This window comes from Pan paniscus, chromosome 1 (assembly GCF_029289425.2).
Source record: "Pan paniscus chromosome 1, NHGRI_mPanPan1-v2.0_pri, whole genome shotgun sequence".
Classification (NCBI taxonomy): domain Eukaryota; kingdom Metazoa; phylum Chordata; class Mammalia; order Primates; family Hominidae; genus Pan; species Pan paniscus.
The window spans coordinates 48752674-48771727 of NC_073249.2; the positions used below are offsets into that span (position 1 = coordinate 48752674).

Consider the following 19054-nt stretch of genomic DNA (forward strand, 5'->3'; position numbering starts at 1 on the left):
TTTATGCTGTTTTTTAAATTAGAAAATTGATTTATGTGAATACACAAACTAAAAATTGATTATAAAAACAACTAAACATGTGTCATTCTAGGCAATTCTAGGCAGCCTAGACACTGCTAGTATTGACATGTACCACCGAAAAGAAATGAGATTATGAACTATTTTGGGGTTAGTACAGACAGCTGAGTGATTTGTACATACTCAACATTCTTACTGAGATCATCTAATACCTCTCTGTAAATTTGTTGAAAAGTAAGTGACTTGAAGCTTTTCATTATCCATTTTAGGAAAATACCTACAAGTCTACTTGGAGGAATCCCCAGCATTTTCAACAGGATGTCAGAATGACCTTGGGCTATGTTGGCAAAGCACAATGGGAAGAAGACAACCGATTGAAGGTCAAACTAGGCCTTAAAAAAAATTGTTCTTCCTAAATGAAACTTTATGTAGACCCAAGCTTCCTTTATGTAAAAATAGGATACTCACTAGGCTTTGGGGCTGACAATGGTTTTTAAATCTTGCTAATCTTCCCTGGAATGAAACCAGCATGACTCAAAGAGAAAAAGAGAGTCTATAATATTTTCTAATCCCTGAGTTCTTTTCTTTATATATTAAAAAGGATTACTAGGCTGGGTGTGGTGGCTCACGCCTGTAATCCCAGCACTTTGGGAGGCCGAGGGGAGTGCATCACCTGAGTTCGAGACCAGCCTGACCAACATGGAGAAACCCTGTCTCTACTAAAAATACAAAATTAGCCAGGCGTGGTGGTGCATGCCTGTAATCCCAGCTACTCAGGAGGCTGCGGCAGGAGAATTGCTTGAACTCGGGAGGCAGAGCCAAGATCGCACCACTGCACTCCAGCCTGGGCAACAAGAGTGAAACTCTGTCTCAAAATAATAATAATAATAATAATAATAATAATAATAATAAAAGGGATTACTTGCATAATTGTTCTTTTAAAATTATTGGCAGTATTGCTGAATGTATTTAGATTGTTTCACCAAGTGACAACAACTGAATTCATAAAGATTCATCAACAAGACCTGATAAAAAAAAATGTAAGCATATTATAGTGGATACTTCCAAGACTCTTAGTCTAACATGTATTAGAAAGCAGAAGGAGCCCAGGCACAGGGGCTCCCGCCGGTAATCCCAAAGCTTTGGGAAGCCAAGGCAGGTGGATCGCTTGAGCTCAGGAGTCAGAGACCAGCCTGGGCAACATGGTGAAATCCCGTCACCACAAAAAAATGCAAAAATTAACTGGGCGTGGTGGCGTGCACCTGTAGTCCCAGCTACTCGGGAGGCTGAGGTGGGGGGATCACCTGAGCCCAGGGAAGTTGAGGCTGCTGTGAGCCATGGTCATGACACTGCCCTCCAGCCTGGACAACAGATTGAGACCCTGTCTCAAAAAAAAAAAAAGGAAAGAAAAAGAAAATTAGGGCCGGGCACGGTGGCTCACGCCTGTAATCCCAACACTTTGGGATGCCGAGGCGGGTGGATCACAAGGTCAGGAGATCGAGATCATCCTGGCTAACATGGTGAAACCCTGTCTCTACTAAAAATACAAAAAATTAGCCGGGCGTGGTGGCGCATGCCTATAGTCCCAGCTGCTCAGGAGGCTGAGGCAGGAGAATGGCGTGAACCCGGAAGGCAGAGCTTGCCGTGAGCCAAGATGGCGCCACTGCACTCTAGCCTGGGCGACAGAGCGAGACTCCGTCTCAAAAAAAAAAAATAATAATAATAAAAATAAAAAAAGAAAATTAGAAGGAAAATACAAAATACGACACATTTTAAAATACCTTTAGGTTCATGCAGTTTGTTTAACTCTTGTCCTTACTATAAAGCCATAGACATTTGAGATCCAGAAAGAATCTGTAAAAACAGTTGTACAGGGTAGTGGTACAGAGCACAGGAAATGGTGTTTAATTTCCTGAGTTCTGAACCTAACTCTGTGACCCAATAGTTGTATAATGTCAGGCAAGCTATTTAACTCCTTGGAAACCCACTTTCCCTCATGTGTAAAACAGCGATAATCATAATACCTATCTTATAAGGTTATGGAGTTAGGTTATTTTTCTTGCACAAAGAAAGGACTCAATCCTTGCTGGTTATGATGATTTAATCCAGCACTTTCGTTTCACAAGCGAGGGATCTGCAGTAAGGAGACTTATCTCTGGTCTCACCATTAGGTTGAGACAGATCCTCAGCTAGAATCCAAAGTGCTCTTACCACTTTTCCACAACTTTTGCTTTGTCCTTTGCATTTTAAAATTATTAATTTCCTATTGCACCTTTTCGTTATAGATCCCAAGTGCAACTAGATACAAACACCAGGAAAATACATACCACATTTTAATAATTTAAAAATTGTGAAATTTGCTAAATTGTAATAGATTTAATCTTAGGCCGGGCGCGGTGGCTCACGCCTGTAATCCCAGCACTTTGGGAGGCTGAGGCAGGTGGATCACCTAAGGTCGAGAGTTCGAGACCAGCATGACCAACATGGAGAAACCCCGTCTCTACTAAAAATACAAAATTAGCTGGGGTTGTGGTGCACGCCTGTAATCCCATCTACTCGGGAGGCTGAGGCAGGAGAATCGCTTGAACCTGGGAGACGGACGTTGCGGTGAGCCAAGATCAAGCCATTGCACTCTAGCCTGGGCAACTAGAGCGAAACTCCGTCTCAAAAAAAAAAAATATTTAATCTTAAGAGATCATTAATTAGCATGAGTTAATCATTTTTCTTTAAATCTTACATAATCTAGAAAGCTTCAAACGTGCCAGTTTTACTTCGACTCTTTCCACGTTTTCTTTCTGTTTGTCTCCCTCTGGTGGATTTAAAAAAATACTTGCTTTATTCTATTTATGAGCTTATTTTCCTTTTAAAATTGAAAAAGGTCTTTATGTCTTCTGTCATGTTTAATATATATTTCCAGTTACCTTACATTTTATTTTTATTATTTTGAATTATACATATGTTTAAAATTTTTATGTATTTGAGTTTGTCTGTCTTTTCTTTGACATATCTTGCTTTGTTTCCAAATTGAATGATCATTTTCCCATAGATGTGATAACTTTTTTTTTTTTTTTCCTTGAGACGGAGTTTCTCTCTTGTCCCCCAGGCTGGAGTGCAATGGCGCGATCTCGGCTCACTGCAACCTCCACCTACCCGGTTCACGTGATTCTCCTGCCTCAGCCTCCTGAGTAACGTGGATTACAGGGGCCCGCCACCACGGCTGGCTAATTTTTGTATTTTTAGGAGAGACGGGGTTTCACCATGTTAGCCAGGCTGGTTTTAAACTCCTGACTGCAAGTGATCCGCCTGCCTTGGTCTCCCAAAGTGCTAAGATTACAGGCGTGAGCCACCGCACCTGGCCCTGATAAATATTATATTCTATTTTCTGATAGTTTCTTTATACCTTAATTTTAATTGAGTTTTAGAATGATTTTTAGAGTAAGATTTAGAATGAGTACTTTATCATCTGTTTGGTTGGTCTATATAATTGGAGCTACTTATGGTCTCTATCTCAGTGAATACTTCTTCAATATCTCTGTACTTTTTGCCTGTTTAAAAACATTGTTGCTTTACAATATCTATTTATCTAGTCTTTCTCATTTATCTGGTTATTTTTCAGAATGTATTTGTAATATTTTTTCAGATTTCAAAATCTTATGGGGGCTGGGTGGCGCAATGGCTCACGCCTGGCAGCTTACAAGCTCAGGAATTCGAGACCAGCCTGGCCAATATGGTGAAACCCCGTTTCTACTAAAAATACAAAAATTAGCTGGGCGTGGTGGTGCGCGCCTGTAATCCCAGCTACTCGGGAGGCTGAGGTAGGAGAATCGCTTGAACCAGGGAGGCGGAGGTTGCAGGGACCACTGCACTCCAGCCTGGGCGGCAGAGCGAGACTCCGTCTCAAAAAAGAAAAAAAAAAATTTAAAAAAGGGAACTTTTACTGAAACGGAGTTACACTGTACGGCGGCAAGAACCTTCAAGTTCTAGTTATGCCACTGCTAATTGTCTGATCTTTCACAAGTTTAACTCTAAACCTCAGTTCCTCATCTGTAAACGAGGGATAACATTAATATTTATCTCACAAGATTTTCAGGACTGTTTAAAAATTCATATAAGACATTTAGCATATTTCCTACGTAAACGCCTTGCGTAGGAAACACTAGAAAAGTTAATTATTATGATTAATTTGGGGGCAAATATCCATTTACAATGTGAAGTCTTCGATGTAATGGCTTCTTTTAGATTAAAGATCGACAAGAGTGTCACTGTCATGCTTTTCGTTTGACACCCACTTCAACGAGGGGCCCGCTGTGCCCGCGACCGCCGCCCCTTCCTCTGGTCGGATTTAAAGGGGGCCAAGCTCCACGCGTTAGCAGAACCCGAGGAGGGGCGGGAGCGTCGCCTGGGAGATGAGGGTGGGGCGAGTCTAGCCGGAGCCCAACCACCGGCACTTCCGGGGGGCGGGTGGAAGCGAAGGCGCGGCACCCGACGCGCGCCCAGCAGCCAATCAGAAGGCGGGGCGCCCATTCAAATTGCGGCCTTCTGGGGAGCCGGCGCTGGAGGTGGTGAGTGGCGTGGGGACTGTCTCGAGGGGGTCCCCAAGGTGCCGGACCCTGCGGAGGGGCGAAGTTTCGGCACTGGGGAGGGCGTGCGGACGCTTTCCCTACAGGCGACCACTGCTCTGCGGGCGGGTGGTCTTAGCTCCGGTCCCCCATTCAATTCCTCAGCATTCCAGGTCGGCGGCGAAGGGGTCCCCGAACGAAGGGCGCAAGGCAGCGTCTCTGCTGGCACCGGGAAGCCGGACTTCAGGGCCTCTCGGCCCGTGGGCTTCTCCCCGAGTCTCCCCGAGTCGGTTGGCATTAAGAGGTAATTCTTAGTCATAGCCCCTGGTAATGACTAGCAGAGAAAGAACAGAATCACCGGATGTTTTGGTTTGGATTGTGCTTATTTTCCTTGTATTCCTTCCAGTCCTCTTTAAAATCTGATGGCGAAACTCCTCAAACAGAAACCGTATTGATTTGTGCAAATCGCAAATGGTTTTTAGTTGCAAGAGAATTTCCAGAATCTTCTTTTTGCCTTTAAATTCATTTCATAACAGGAAAATTCTGTATTTTGAGTTGAAACGTTGATGGGAGATGCTTATAACCTGACGAATTTTTTTTTGTAATGACTGTTATGTAAAAATTTAAAAGCCTCATTTAAAAATTACCTTCCATTAATTTGTTCCTCGATAGCAATAATCTTTGCAATAGTTTGAACCAGTGTCATTTTACAGGTTAGAACCCGGCATGCAAATTTAAAGTCTTGTTTACATCCTTGTAAGGAGTTGGATACAAAGTTGACTAAAAGCCAGGTCTCTTAGCTGTCACTGCTGTTCCCTTTCTTTAAAACGTTAATACCTGATAGATATTGTTGCTGTATATTTACATACATCTCTGTCTAATTTGTTGTCTTACTGCTAAAGGGCAGGTTGTCTGTTTATCTAATCTTGCATGGTTTTTCTCAACACAATTAATTTACAGTACTTATCGTACTTACTGCCTGTGGTACTTGGGAATAATCTGCCTCGTGACACCAATCAATTCAATCTTCTCTATAGGCATTCCTGTATTCAGCATACATGGGCCGGACGCGGTGGCTCACGCCTGTAATCCCAGCACTTTGGGAGGCCGAGGCGGGCGGATCACAAGGTCAAGATATCGAGACCATCCTGGCCAACGTAGTGAAACCCCGTCTCTACTAAAAATACAAAAATTAGCTGGGCATGGTGGTGGGCACCTGTAGTCCCAGCTACTTGGGAGGCTAAGGCAGGAGATTTGCTTGAATACAGGAGATGGAGGTTGCAACAAGCCAAGGTCGTGCCACTGCACTCCAGCCTGGTGACAGAGCAAGACTCCGTCTCAAAAAACATATTTTTATAAAAATAAAATAAAATAAACCTTCTTATGGAACATTGGCAAAAAAAAAATACGTGTAGCAGGTATTTATAAAAATACTTTGCTTCACACTCTGATTTAGGTGCTAGGGTTTCCTTTAGTCCTTCCCATTCCCCACACTGGAAGTACTTGAAAATCTATGTTGGCATGCACTTTTTACATCTTCTAAGTCACTTGACACATTTGGCCTGATATATGGCTTATCAGTATATTTCTTCTAGACTAAAGAAATGGGAATTGTATTCTTGTCTTTGAAGTCTACAGTATCTATCAGAGGGCCTGGCACTAATGGAAACTTAGTCAATATTTGTTGAATAATGATGGTAAGTTCTCTGAGAGACTTGCCTGAAGTTGCTTGGAAGCAGTATCTGAGCTGCAGATTGTGATCTATTGTAATGTATGCCTCTGGGAATTTACTTACACAATGGGATGTTCTCTCTATATTTTTAAAGCTTGTTTGTAGTCTATGTGATCTAAATCTTTTTTTTTTTTCTTTCAGTTTAGCAGATATTTTCAGAAATGGATACATAAGAAATGGCTGGAAATCAAATGAATGTCCAAAGAAGAGCTTAGGGTCTTAGTAACATTCTTTTTTAAAATAACTGTCTGCCAAAATGTCATTACACAGTACTCATAATAGAAATAACAGCGGTGATATTCTTGATATTCCTTCTTCCCAAAATAGTTCATCACTGAATGCCCTCACCCACAGTAGCCGACTTAAGCTGCATTTGAAGTCGGATATGTCAGAATGTGAAAATGATGATCCATTATTGAGATCTGCAGGTAAAGTCAGAGACATAAATAGAACTTATGTTATTTCTGCCAGTAAAAAAACAGCAGACATGCCCCTTACCCCTAATCCTGTCGGTAGATTGGCACTTCAGAGGAGAACTACAAGGAACAAAGAATCATCTTTGCTTGTTAGTGAGTTGGAAGACACAACTGAAAAAACAGCAGAAACACGTCTTACATTACAACGTCGTGCTAAAACAGATTCTGCAGAAAAGTGGAAAACAGCTGAAATAGATTCTGTCAAAATGACACTGAATGTGGGAGGTGAAACAGAAAATAATGGTGTTTCTAAGGAAAGTAGAACAAATGTAAGGATTGTAAATAATGCTAAAAACTCTTTTGTTGCCTCTTCTGTACCTTTAGATGAAGATCCACAGGTCATTGAAATGATGGCTGATAAGAAATACAAAGAAACATTTTCTGCCCCCAATAGAGCAAATCAAAATGTTGCACTTAAGTACTCAAGTAATAGACCACCCATTGCTTCCCTGAGTCAGACTGAAGTTGTTAGATCAGGACACTTGACAACGAAACCTACTCAGAGCAAGTTGGATATCAAAGTGTTGGGAACAGGAAACTTGTATCATAGAAGTATTGGGAAGGAAATTGCAAAAACTTCAAATAAATTTGGGAGCTTAGAAAAAAGAACACCTACAAAATGTACAACAGAACACAAATTGACACCAAAGTGCAGCCTGCCTCAGCTTAAGAGCCCAGCTCCATCAATACTGAAGAATAGAATGTCTAACCTTCAAGTTAAACAAAGACCAAAAAGTTCCCTTCTTGCAAATAAACAGGAAAGGTCCGCAGAAAATACAATTCTTCCCGAAGAACAAACTGTAGTTCAGAACACCTCTGCAGGAAAAGACCCCTTAAAAGTAGAGAATAGTCAAGTGACAGTGGCAGTACGCGTAAGACCTTTCACCAAGAGGTATGTGATGCCTTTTAAAATCTAAAGCCAAGCAGTTACATGTAATGTACCTTTAATTCCTCTCTGCCTTTGGAAGGTCAGTGTATTCATGTATCTTCAAACTTGTTGGCAATACTTTTATATAGAAAGAACTTTTAGGTCTAGTTGTAGTGTGTTGATAATTTTTGATCACTGACTATAAAATTAAAAAATTGAATCACCATATTTTGTATATTGAAGTTTCTCTAGATATATTGCTTTTAAAAAGTCTGAATAAGTCACTTAGGTCTCTAATGAAATCTGCTTTCAGATCTGCAATATATGCTGGAATGTTATACCTATCCCTTAAAAAGCGCCATAACAGGCTAGGTGTGGTGGGTCACGCCTGTAATCCCATTGCTTTGGGAGGTCAAGGCAGGCGGATCACTTGAGGCCAGGGTTTTGAGACCAGCCTGGCCAATATGGTGATACCCCGTCTCTACTAAAAATACAAAAATTAGCTGGGCATGGTGTTGCACACCTGTAATCCCAGCTACTCGGGAGGCTGAGGCAGGAGAATCACTTGAACCCGGGAGGCAGAGGCTGCATTGAGCTGACATCAGGCCACTGCACTCCAGCCTGGGCGACAGAACGAGACTGTCTCAAAAAAAAGAAGAGCCATAACAAATTACTGGTTCCCTAAAGAGGTCCTTTCAAAACCCTTTCCAGAGTGGTGATTATCATCATCATTGTCTCCGATTACTATATAGTAGTTATAAATGCAGTGATACATTAGATTTGATTTTGATGGCAAAAAATCTCTCTCTAAAAGTGGTTGTGTGTGGGAAAGACACAGATTAAAGATGAGGTTGGAAAAGATGGACATGACAAAATGTGAATGTGACAAAATGTAATTGTTTTAAAATATTTTAATGTAGTTGTTTAAAATATTTTAAGGGACAGTGAAAAACTTCACAGAGTTAGTAGTGTTTAACTTGAAGCTGTGTATCTAAGCAAGTTAGAAGAGGATTTGGTGACCACTGCATCAGGGCAGGAACCTCCAGTTTGAACCTAAGGGGTCAGTAGTTAAAGGCAAGTTATACAGTACTGTAGAATCTTTTTCGTGCAAATGGGTTAGTATTAAGAGGGAGAACTGAGGGTGAGTTGGTTTGAGAGAATTGGAATGTCTAACAGAGCCTCAAGAACCATGATAGGAAGAGAAACAATAAGAGCTGGTAGGGACAAAATGCAAGATGGAGGACTATACTGAACTTAGTAAGGGACCAAGTGCCTGATTCCAAACTCATCAGACAAGCCTTGAAAGCAGGGCCAGGGTAGAGTACTTGTCAAATTGATGAGGCAGGTGTTTTTTCCAGAGTAAATTCTGATTTAAAGCAGTCTCAGAGTCAGGGATGGAGCGGGGAGGGAGTGCATATCTGGAGCCAGACAAAGAGTGATGATGTTTTTCTGTAGATCTAAAGTAAATGAAAGATTTCCACCTAAGTCTCAAAGGGAAAAAGGGTATACAGGAAGATTCATGATTTTAAGGGAGAGAATCTAGAGGAAGGAGGAGAGGTCTTTAGTAGCCAAGAGAGACTTATGATTGAAACTTACAGTCAACTGAGTTTGTTAAAATTAGATATTTGTATTTTATGCCAGCTTTATTTAGATTGGTACCCCCCCAAATTTGCATAATAAAGATGTAGATTTGAATGAAGAGTATAGGTAGATTATAGTAGGTGGGATGGGAAAAGGTATAGTTCAAGAGAAAAAAAAAAGAGGAAAAAATCTTGTAAAAGTAGGATAGGTTTTCTGGAGGAATCTGGGATTTTCCCTTTGGTGGCACTGGAGCCACAGGAAATATATTTTGGAAACCCACTAGAATTATGTTTGCTTATCTGCATTTTCCACACAAAACTAAAGAATTATCTTGCCTTGGAAGATTGTTTAAATAGTTTTGAGGTATTTATTATGTTCTGTGAGAATAATACCCTTGATCATTTTAGTTACTTGATTTTTTTCTTTGTGCTTCTTTCAAGAGAGAAGATTGAAAAAGCATCCCAGGTAGTCTTCATGAGTGGGAAAGAAATAACTGTGGAACACCCTGACATGAAACAAGTTTATAATTTTATTTATGATGTTTCATTCTGGTCTTTTGATGAATGTCATCCTCACTACGCTAGCCAGACAACTGTCTATGAGAAGCTAGCAGCACCACTCCTAGAAAGAGCCTTCGAAGGCTTCAATACCTGTCTTTTTGCTTATGGTCAGACTGGCTCTGGAAAATCATATACGTAAGTTGTATTGGAAATGCAATTATCCAGAAGAGTTTAAATATACTTTTGTGAGAAGTGGCATGGGGGTGATAGAAAGAATATAGTTTTGAAATCACACAGATCTTGGCCCAAATCTCATCCATTTTATATACCAGTTCTGCAAACTTGGGCAATTTACTTAGCCTCTGGGCTTCAGTTTATACATTTACCTTGATACAATTCATCTTGTAATTATCATTGGCCCCATTTTACTGTACTTTATATATTTTACATAAACTAAGGCCTAGAGAGGTTATCTTTTAAGTATTTTGGTGAGAATTAAAAGTAAGGCATCTAAGCTAGATGTGATGGCACACACCTGTAGTCTCAGCTACTTGGGAAGCTGAGGTAGGAGGATTGCTTAAGCGCAGGAGTTCGAGTCCAGCCTGGGCAACTTAGTCCCCATCTCTTAAGAAAAAAGGGTGGAGGGGCATCTGATAAATGGTAGCTATGATAATAATACCTGTCCTAGAAGGAAATACTCAGCATTTTAACAGTAGCTAACATTTGAGTTCTTTTTTTTTTTTTTTTTTTTTGTAGCAAGGTTTGTTGTGAAGAGCGAAAGAACAGAGCTTCCACAGCGTGGAAGGGGACCCAAGCGGGTTGCCCAACATTTGAGTTCTTACTATATTCCAGACACTGTGCTAAAGACTTTGCTTATATTCTTTCACAACAATTCTCTGAATTAGATAGTTGTATTATTCCTGTTTTACAGTAGAGGAAATTGAAGTTTAGTGAGGTTAAATATCTTGGAGTCAAGATTTGGACTCAGGCAGATTTGACTCCAGAGTCCAGATTCTTAATTATGAGATTCAGTGAACTTGCTTCCTACTCCCTTCCCAGCCTATTTCCCCAAAAAGAATTTTAAAAAAAGAATTAGTTTTATTTCCCCCTTATTCATAATGTATTTTTCAGGATGATGGGATTTAGTGAAGAACCAGGAATAATTCCAAGATTTTGTGAAGATCTTTTTTCTCAAGTAGCCAGAAAACAAACCCAAGAGGTATGTTCTTATAATACCTGCAAGCTTCTTTTCAGAGTAGAACATAGTCAAATCAAGTTCAAATCAGTCATGGCCACTAAGGAAATACTTAATGGAAGATCAGTTCTAATTTATAGATCACTCTTCTTTGGAACAGTGGTATGGAGAGGGAGGGTGGAAATTCTAAATTCAGAATCAATTTCACCTAGTGGGCAGTGATAGTGAAGTCATCTCTTCTGTCTTTTCTCCCTTGTTTTTGCTTTACTTTTGTGTATACGTAGAGGCTCACAAACATGGTAGCTATGTGCTGTTATACATGTCTTTGTAGTCAGATAGGTGTACAGCTTAACTAAGGACAGCAGGCATAACCTTTTGGACAACGTGAATCAGAAAGAGTAGTGAAATTGGGATTTGAACCCAGAGTTGACTTCAAAAGCCATGCTTTTCCACTCTACTACACCTGAATAGGCTGTACTGGCTTCCTATTTCACTTATTCATTTACACATTCAGCTACCTTTTACTGAGCATTCTGCTGTTGCCAGGCAGCTTGTTAGATCAATTTTTTTTTTTCTCAAATTTTCTTGGTCATAAGAATCACCGGGGATTCTTGGCAGGGACATATATGTGCATGTGTATGTGTATGTACACACTTGCTAAAAATCTCTTCTGGGGGTTCTGAGTCAGTTGGTCTGGTGTAGAGCTTGGGATTTTATAATTTTCATGCTTTTCCTCTAGTATTTTTTATGATAAAGGAAATTGGGAAAATTGTGCTAGATTAGGGGTGTGGAGTTAAAAGACCCAGTCCCTGTATTCAAAGGAGTGTAGTGGGAGAAATAAGTTAACAGCCAAGTACAATCAATTAAATGCTAAACAAACTAAAGTAGATGCTCTAATAGAACATGTAAGTGAGAACATATAAAGTTGGAGGGAGACATTCTCTCAGAGGAAGGAGCAGCTGAGCTTATTTTTGAAGGATACATAGCATTATTAGCTTGGTAACAAAGGGGAGAAGGACATTCCAGGGAGAGGGAGCAGCATGTACCAAGATTTGAAAGCAAAAAAGTAGGGAGCCTTTGGGAATCTATAAATTGTTCACTGTGTTTTGAGCATGGAATTTGAGGGTGGAAAGTGATAAGAGAAGAAACTAGAGGCTGGGTGCAGTGGCTCATGCCTGTAATCCCAGTACTTTGGGAGGCCGAAGCGGGCGGATCACCTGAGGTCAGGAGTTTGAGACCAGCCTGGCCAACATGGTGAAACCCTGTCTCTACTAAGAATACAAAAATTAGCCAGGTGTGGTGGTGGGCGCCTGTAATCCTAGCTATTCGGGAGGCTGAGGCAGGAGAATCGCTTGAACCCTGGAGGCGGACATTGCAGTGAGCTGAGATCATGCCACTGTACTCCAGCCTGGGCGACAGAGCAAGACTCTGTCTCAAAAAAAAGAAAAAAAAAAAGAGCATGGACTTTGGAGATACGTTATTTGAATTTGAATCTCAGCTTCATCACTGCAGTAGAAATGTGATCTTGAACAATTTACTTAATGCCTTTCTGTGTTTCAGAACAGAAAATAGAGATGATATTGACAATGTCTTTCTCATAGGTTTGTTGTGAGCATTAAATGAGTTGATCTATACAAAAGGTTTTGAAGAGTGCCTGGCACATAGTGAGCCCAACTAAATGTGGTTATATCAACTTTGGAATTAGCCAGGATGGTAGAGAATAATAGTATGTGGATGGGGGTAATAGAAGGTGGTATAGCGAGCATGATGGCAGGAGCCTCAGAGGAGAAGAAAAATGTAGGACCTCTCCAGTGTGGCTCCAACTACCTTTTCCAATTTGTTTCCCACACTACATTTTCATTTCTAAGTCCTCCTGGAGCCTCTATAACATAAAATACTATTTTACATAAAATAAGCATTATTACGTGTTTATTGAATTCTGACAGCCCCCATCCCTGTTCATAGCATTTGTCAATGACCTTATAATTACTTGGTGTTCCCTTATACCTGGTCTCTTTGGAAGTGTTTTGTTTCTCTCTCATGACACCAGCTATATTCTGCCTTGTATTACTCATGAACTGTATTGCATCTCCAATAGCTTCTGAGTTCTTTCAGGATAAAAACTATGTCCAGTTCATCTCATATTTTCCCACAGCTCCTAGAAGAGTGCTTTGTACCTAGTAGAGCACAATGAATATTTGGTGAATTGAACTTAAATCTCTTTGACACTCCCTTGAAGCTTCCAATTCTGTTAGATGCTTGCTGACTCACTTCTGGATCAATGGATGAAATTTATTTCTCTAATAAGGAAACCATGCCCTAACTGTCAGAAGAGCTGTTTGGAAGCAAAGTTTCCCCTTTTTGGCCTCTGCACTGTATCTTTCAGAGTCAAAAGGAGGAGAAGCTCAGCCCACTTAGTCTAATGATTGCTTTCTTTCCCAATCAGGAAGAGTTGTTGATTTAAGGTTCCATCTTACCAGATCAAATGTCAACCTACAGGGTGTCTTTCCTATTCTGAGCACATGCGATGCACAGATGCTGCTGTCCTTGCCCGAGAATGCCCTACGCGCTCTTTCTGGTTCAATCTACTCTGTCTCTCATGCCTCACATTCTATTTACTCCTTCCCTTTTCTCTGGCCATCCTAAATTTTCCCTTTTCTGATTAGTCATATTTATAGTCATCTCATTTTGATTCTTAATTAATTTTCTATTGCTGTGTTTTATCTATTGGAAGGTATGTTATATGTCTCTGAGATCTTAGCCTCATGAGCAAGAATCTTGTCTTATACTTCTTTATGTCCTGACAATAACCTAAAGCCAAACACGCAGTACATAGGTACTTAAGAAATGCTTATTGGATTGAATTGAACCTTATGCAGAAGTTAAGAAGAAATGCAAGGACTTTTGTTGTTATTCATATTAATTTTTTTTTTTTTTTTTTTTTTTTTTTTTTTTTTGAGACGAAGTCTCGCTCTGTCACCCAGGCTGGAGTGCAGTGGCGTGGTCTTGGCTCACTGCAAGCTCTGCCTCCCGGGTTCACGCCATTCTTCTGCCTTAGCTTCCTGAGTAGCTGGGACTACAGACACCCGCCACCATGCCCAGCTAATTTTTTGTATTTTGTATTTTGTATTTTTGTATTTTAGTTTCACCATGTTAGCCAGGATGGTCTCGATCCCCTGACCTCGTAATCCACCTGCTTTGGCCTCCCAGAGTGCTGGGATTACAGGCGTGAGCCACCGCGCCCAGCCAAAATTTTTTTTATTGAGATCAAATTCACATAACATCAAATTAACCACTTTAAAGTATACAATTCAGTGGCATTCAGTACATTTATAATGTACAACTGTTACTTCTAGTGCCAAAAAATTTTCATTGCCCCCAAAGGGGACCCTCTACCCATTAAGCAGTCACAATCCATTCCCCCTTCTTCCCAATCCCTGGCAACTACTAATTTGCTTTTGTTCTATGAATTTACCTGTTCTGGAAATTTCATATAAATGGAATCATGCAATATGTGATATTTTGTGTCTGGCTTCTTTCACTTAGCATAATGTGTTGAGGTTCATCTACATTGTAGCACATACAGTACTTCATTCCTTTTAATGGTTGACTAATATTTCATTGTACAGATATTGCCAGTTTTGTTTATCCATTCATCAGTTGATGGACATTTGGGTTGTTTATACCTTTTGGCTATTGTGAGTAGTCCTTCTGTGAACACTGGTGCATGTTTTTGTTTGAATACCTGTTCTCAATTGTTTTGGATGTATAGGAGTGGAATTTCCAAATTTCTATGGTGATTCTTTTTCTTTTTTGAGATGGAGTCTCGCTCTGTCGCCTAGGCTGGAGTGCAGTAGCACAATCTCAGCTCACTGCAACCTCCACCTCCCAGGTTCAAGCGATTCTCCTGCCTCAGCCTCCCGAGTACCTGGGATTACAGGCGCCCGGCACCATGCCCAGCTAATTTTTGTATTTTTAGTAGAGGTGTGGTTTCACCATGTTGGCCAGGCTGTTCTTGAACTCCTGACCTCAAATGATCCTCCCACCTCGGCCTCCCAAAGTGCTGGGATTACAGGTGTGAGCCACTGTCCCTGGCCTGGTAATTCTATTTTTAACCTTTCAAGGAACTTTCAACTATTTTCCACATTGGCCGCACCATTTTACATCCACTAGCAATGGAGGAGGGTTCCAGTTTCTCCACATCCTCACCCACACTGGTTGGTTTTCACTTATTATTATTATTGCCATCCTAGTGGGTGTGAAGTTGTTTTTCATTGTGATTTTGATTTGCATTTCCCTACTGAGAAATGATGTTGAGCATCTTTTCATGTGCTTGTTTGCCATTTGTACGTTCTTCTTTGGAGAAATGTCTATTCAAGTCCTTTGTGCATTTTAAAATTGGGCTGTTTGTCTTTATGTTGTTGAGTTGTAGGATATTCTTATATATTTATATATTTTGGATACTAGTTCCTAACCACAGATATGATTTGCAAAACATTAAAATAAATTATATGCTGTGTTTCTATTCCTACTAGGTCAGCTATCACATTGAAATGAGCTTCTTTGAAGTATATAATGAAAAAATTCACGACCTTCTGGTTTGTAAAGATGAAAATGGGCAGAGAAAGCAACCAGTAAGATTAAAACAATTTATTATTTGTTTTGAATTTCTGTTCTTATAAATGCATCTAATTATTTGAGTTCTCTGGATGGTATAGCTTAAAGTTTTACTAGAATTATATGAAAGCAAATGCTTGGATCTACAGTCCAATTAGATTATTTAGAAAATAAGCAGAGCACTGGCCGGGCATGGTGGCTCACTCCTGTAATCCCAGCACTTTGGGAGGCTGAGGGGGGCAGACTGCCAGAGCTCAGGAGTTCAAGACCAGCCTGGACAACACAGTGAAACCCTGTCTCTACTAAAATACAAAAAATTAGCCGGGTGGGGCGGCTTGCGCCTATAGTCCCAGCTTCTCCGGAGGCTGAGGCAGGAGAATTGCTTGAACCTGGGAGGCAGGTTGCAGTGAGCCAAGATCAAGCCACTGTACTCCAGCCTGGGCGACAGAGTGAGACTTCGTCTCCAAAAAAAAAAAAAAGAAGCGGAACATTATCACTAGTAGAAATTAAATTAGTTATCAGATTTAACCTCTTTATTTTAATGAAGAATTGTATAAAACTAAAGATAAAATATTTGTTCCGAGATTTAGTTGGACCATGTAAGTTGAACACCAGATCCCTAATAGTCTATAAGCCAAAACATAGTAAAACTTTTTAAAATTATATTTTTATTATAGAATGTGTATTTCAGTGGATTATTTAGCAAATTCATACCTTGTAGATAATCTGTGAAATAGAAAGTTTCACAATTATATCATCTTTTTTAAAAACTGCTATTCAAATTTAAAATTTTTAATTTTGCAATGGACCTTGGAGCACAATAAACAAAAATCTAAAGAAGACGGCTGGGCGTGTTGGCTCACGCCTGTAATCACAGCACTTTGGGAGGTCAAGGCGGGTGGATCACTAGGTCAAGAGATGGAGACCATTCTGGCCAACATGGTAAAACCCTGTCTCTACTAAAAATACAAAAATTAGCTGGACATGGTGGCGCGTGCCTGTAGTCCCAGCTACTCAGGAGGCTGATGCAGGAGAATCGCTTGAACCCGGGGGCAGAGGTTTCAGTGAGCCGAGATTTCTTTCACCACCGCACTCCAGCCTGGCGACAGAGCGAGACTCCATCTCAAGAAAAAAAAGGAAGTTAGCTGTCTTCTTCACTTGCCCATGTTTGTGCAGTTTACTATTGGCAACATCAAGAAACTTAAACAAAACTTGACATTTGCTTCTATGATTTCTATATGTTTAAAGCTTCTGGTCACAAAGTTGAAAATGTATAATGTAACAATAAAGAAAAATTTTAATGTCTGAAATTTAACGAATATGTTTTAGAGAGCATTTAAAAGTATATAAATCATAGCTACTGCAAGATTTAACATTCAAATGTCTTACTGAAAAACTAGGAAGACAAGCTGGGTACGGTGGCTGACGCCTGCAATCCCAGTACTTTGGGAGGCTGAGGTGGGCGGATCACTTGAGGTCAGGAGTTCCTGACCAGCCTGGCCAACATGGTGAAACTCCTTCTCTACTGAAAATACAAAAGTTAGCTGGTGTGGTGGCACTGTCTTGTAATCTCAGCTACTCAGAAGGCCGAGGTAGGAGAATCGCTTGAACCCAGGAGGCAGAGGTTGCACTGAGCCAAGATTGCACCACTGCACTCCAGCCTGGGCCACAGAGCAAGACTCTGTCTCAAAACAGACAAACAAACAAACAAAAAACTAGTAAGACATCTGATGCTAAAATATATTGTTCTAATTATTGTCTATTAGACAATTCTAATAGCAGTTTTTTAAGAATAAAAAAACTAGTAAGACTTGATGCTACAATATATTGTTGCATATTGTGCTACTATGAACAGTTTTTTATATTGAAGCTGTTTCCTAATGCCTTACAGATTTGTTTTTGTGAGAGTTTTTGTGTGTTTTTTTTTTTCCTGGATAAAATAAAGACAAATCTTTTACCTTAAACTCAAGATGTAGAAAAAGTGATCATTTCAAGTTACATGAAATATTTGTCATACTCCTAATGATGCATGTATTTGCTTCTTCTAGCTGAGAGTGAGGGAACATCCTGTTTATGGACCATATGTTGAAGCACTGTCAATGTAAGTATTTGGCTCAGCAAGGGCAAAGAGGATAAAACAAATGAATAGAGTGAATGTTACTCTCCCATAATCTTTATTGTATTCTCATTGGCCTTCCTAACTTTGAAACCCTGGGTAACTATTTATTTAGCCTTCTACCCTTGCTATTGTCCAATTAGGTTTCCCCTCTCTTTCCATAGAGTGTTAGTTACTTGTTTTAATACTTGCATGTGTCTTTCATAGTACCTGTAAAGTGTCTGCCATGGAGTATTCATTATACTGAGTATGAAGTAAATATTTGCTTTTTCTTTCTTTTACCCCTTCCTTTCATCATTAATTTAATCTTCCCTCTCAACCTGCTTTTTATACCTATGACTCTAAGCTAGACAGGGAAGAGGGTACTAAGAAGAGTTAAGAGTTTGATGCATGCTAGGAGTCATTTACTTTTTTTTCCAACACTGCAAATGCTTTCTTAAAGGAAAGGAAAAGTTATTAAGTATTAACTCAGCTGCATTTAATACATCTGGGATTGTATTGGGACCCATATATACCCACATATAAATATACCTATGCATATACATATGTGTTAAAGTATATCTTTTGGTATTGTGACTTAGACTTGAATATTAAGATGCTAAGGTGCTTCATTGTATTAAGAAAAATCATACTTTTTGTTAAAATTAAAGCATTATTTTATTTCCTGTCCTTCAAGAATGGGGAAAATAAAAGATTCTGGGAGAATCAGTAAAATAATATTCATGAATTAGTCCATTGTGATCTTCAGCGTAAATATGTAATTGAAATGTTATTGTTTTATGAGAACAAGAGTATAATCATCAGTAAAATTGATTTTGTCTTTTCACTTCTTAAAAATAGGAACATTGTCAGTTCTTACGCTGATATCCAGGTAAGATTGATTTTGTTTTCTTTTCACTAGATAGAAAGAGCATAATCCTAAATATTTATAAGAATATTTTTTCTTAATTGCTGTTTTACAAATAAAAGGTTAGTTTCCTTAATTTATCACAAACCGATTTTGTTAAGTTTTAATCAAAATAATTGCTCTGCTTTATTAAAAATGTTGACCTTCATGTAAGCTTAGAGTTATGGAAACAGCCTTTTAAAGTTATTATTTCCTGCCTCAGATTTCTATGACAGAAAAAAAGGCAATGGGAATACAAATTATTAAAAGATAAATATTTACTCATTTCATTTTATAAATTAATTACAAATGTGTATATGTTATCTCTCTTTTTATATCATTGAGTTACAGTCTGCTGATCTGAATTACAAATGTGTATATGTTGTCTCTCTTAATTTTTATATCATTGAGTTACAGTCTGCTGATCTGAATTACAAATGTGTATATGTTGTCTCTCTTAATTTTTATATCATTGAGTTACAGTCTGCTGATCTGAATTACAAATG

General features: G+C 39.4%; 2 protein-coding genes across 3 annotated transcripts in view; both read left to right on the top strand.

The window, feature by feature from the left end:
- Positions 1-4304, top strand: part of DDX59 (DEAD-box helicase 59) — a 46961-nt gene extending 42657 nt beyond the window's left edge. The window contains exon 8 of the mRNA XM_034943363.3: positions 288-4304. Within this exon, the coding sequence (XP_034799254.1) occupies positions 288-434 (147 nt within the window). The 3' untranslated portion in view covers positions 435-4304. The remainder of the gene's footprint in view (positions 1-287) is intronic.
- A 145-nt stretch (positions 4305-4449) lies between these two features.
- The window catches only part of KIF14 (kinesin family member 14), a 68021-nt gene continuing 53416 nt past the window's right edge, over positions 4450-19054 (top strand). Inside the window, exons 1-8 of one of the 2 annotated variants that reach the window (XM_003823058.7) lie at positions 4491-4580; positions 4743-4881; positions 6451-7677; positions 9675-9929; positions 10866-10953; positions 15465-15563; positions 17595-17647; positions 18503-18533. In XM_003823058.7, coding sequence (XP_003823106.2) covers positions 6566-7677; positions 9675-9929; positions 10866-10953; positions 15465-15563; positions 17595-17647; positions 18503-18533 — 1638 coding nt within the window. In that variant the 5' untranslated portion in view covers positions 4491-4580; positions 4743-4881; positions 6451-6565. Of the gene's footprint in view, positions 4882-6450; positions 7678-9674; positions 9930-10865; positions 10954-15464; positions 15564-17594; positions 17648-18502; positions 18534-19054 lie in introns of both variants that reach the window. The other variant, XM_063597967.1, reaches the window with a different exon arrangement.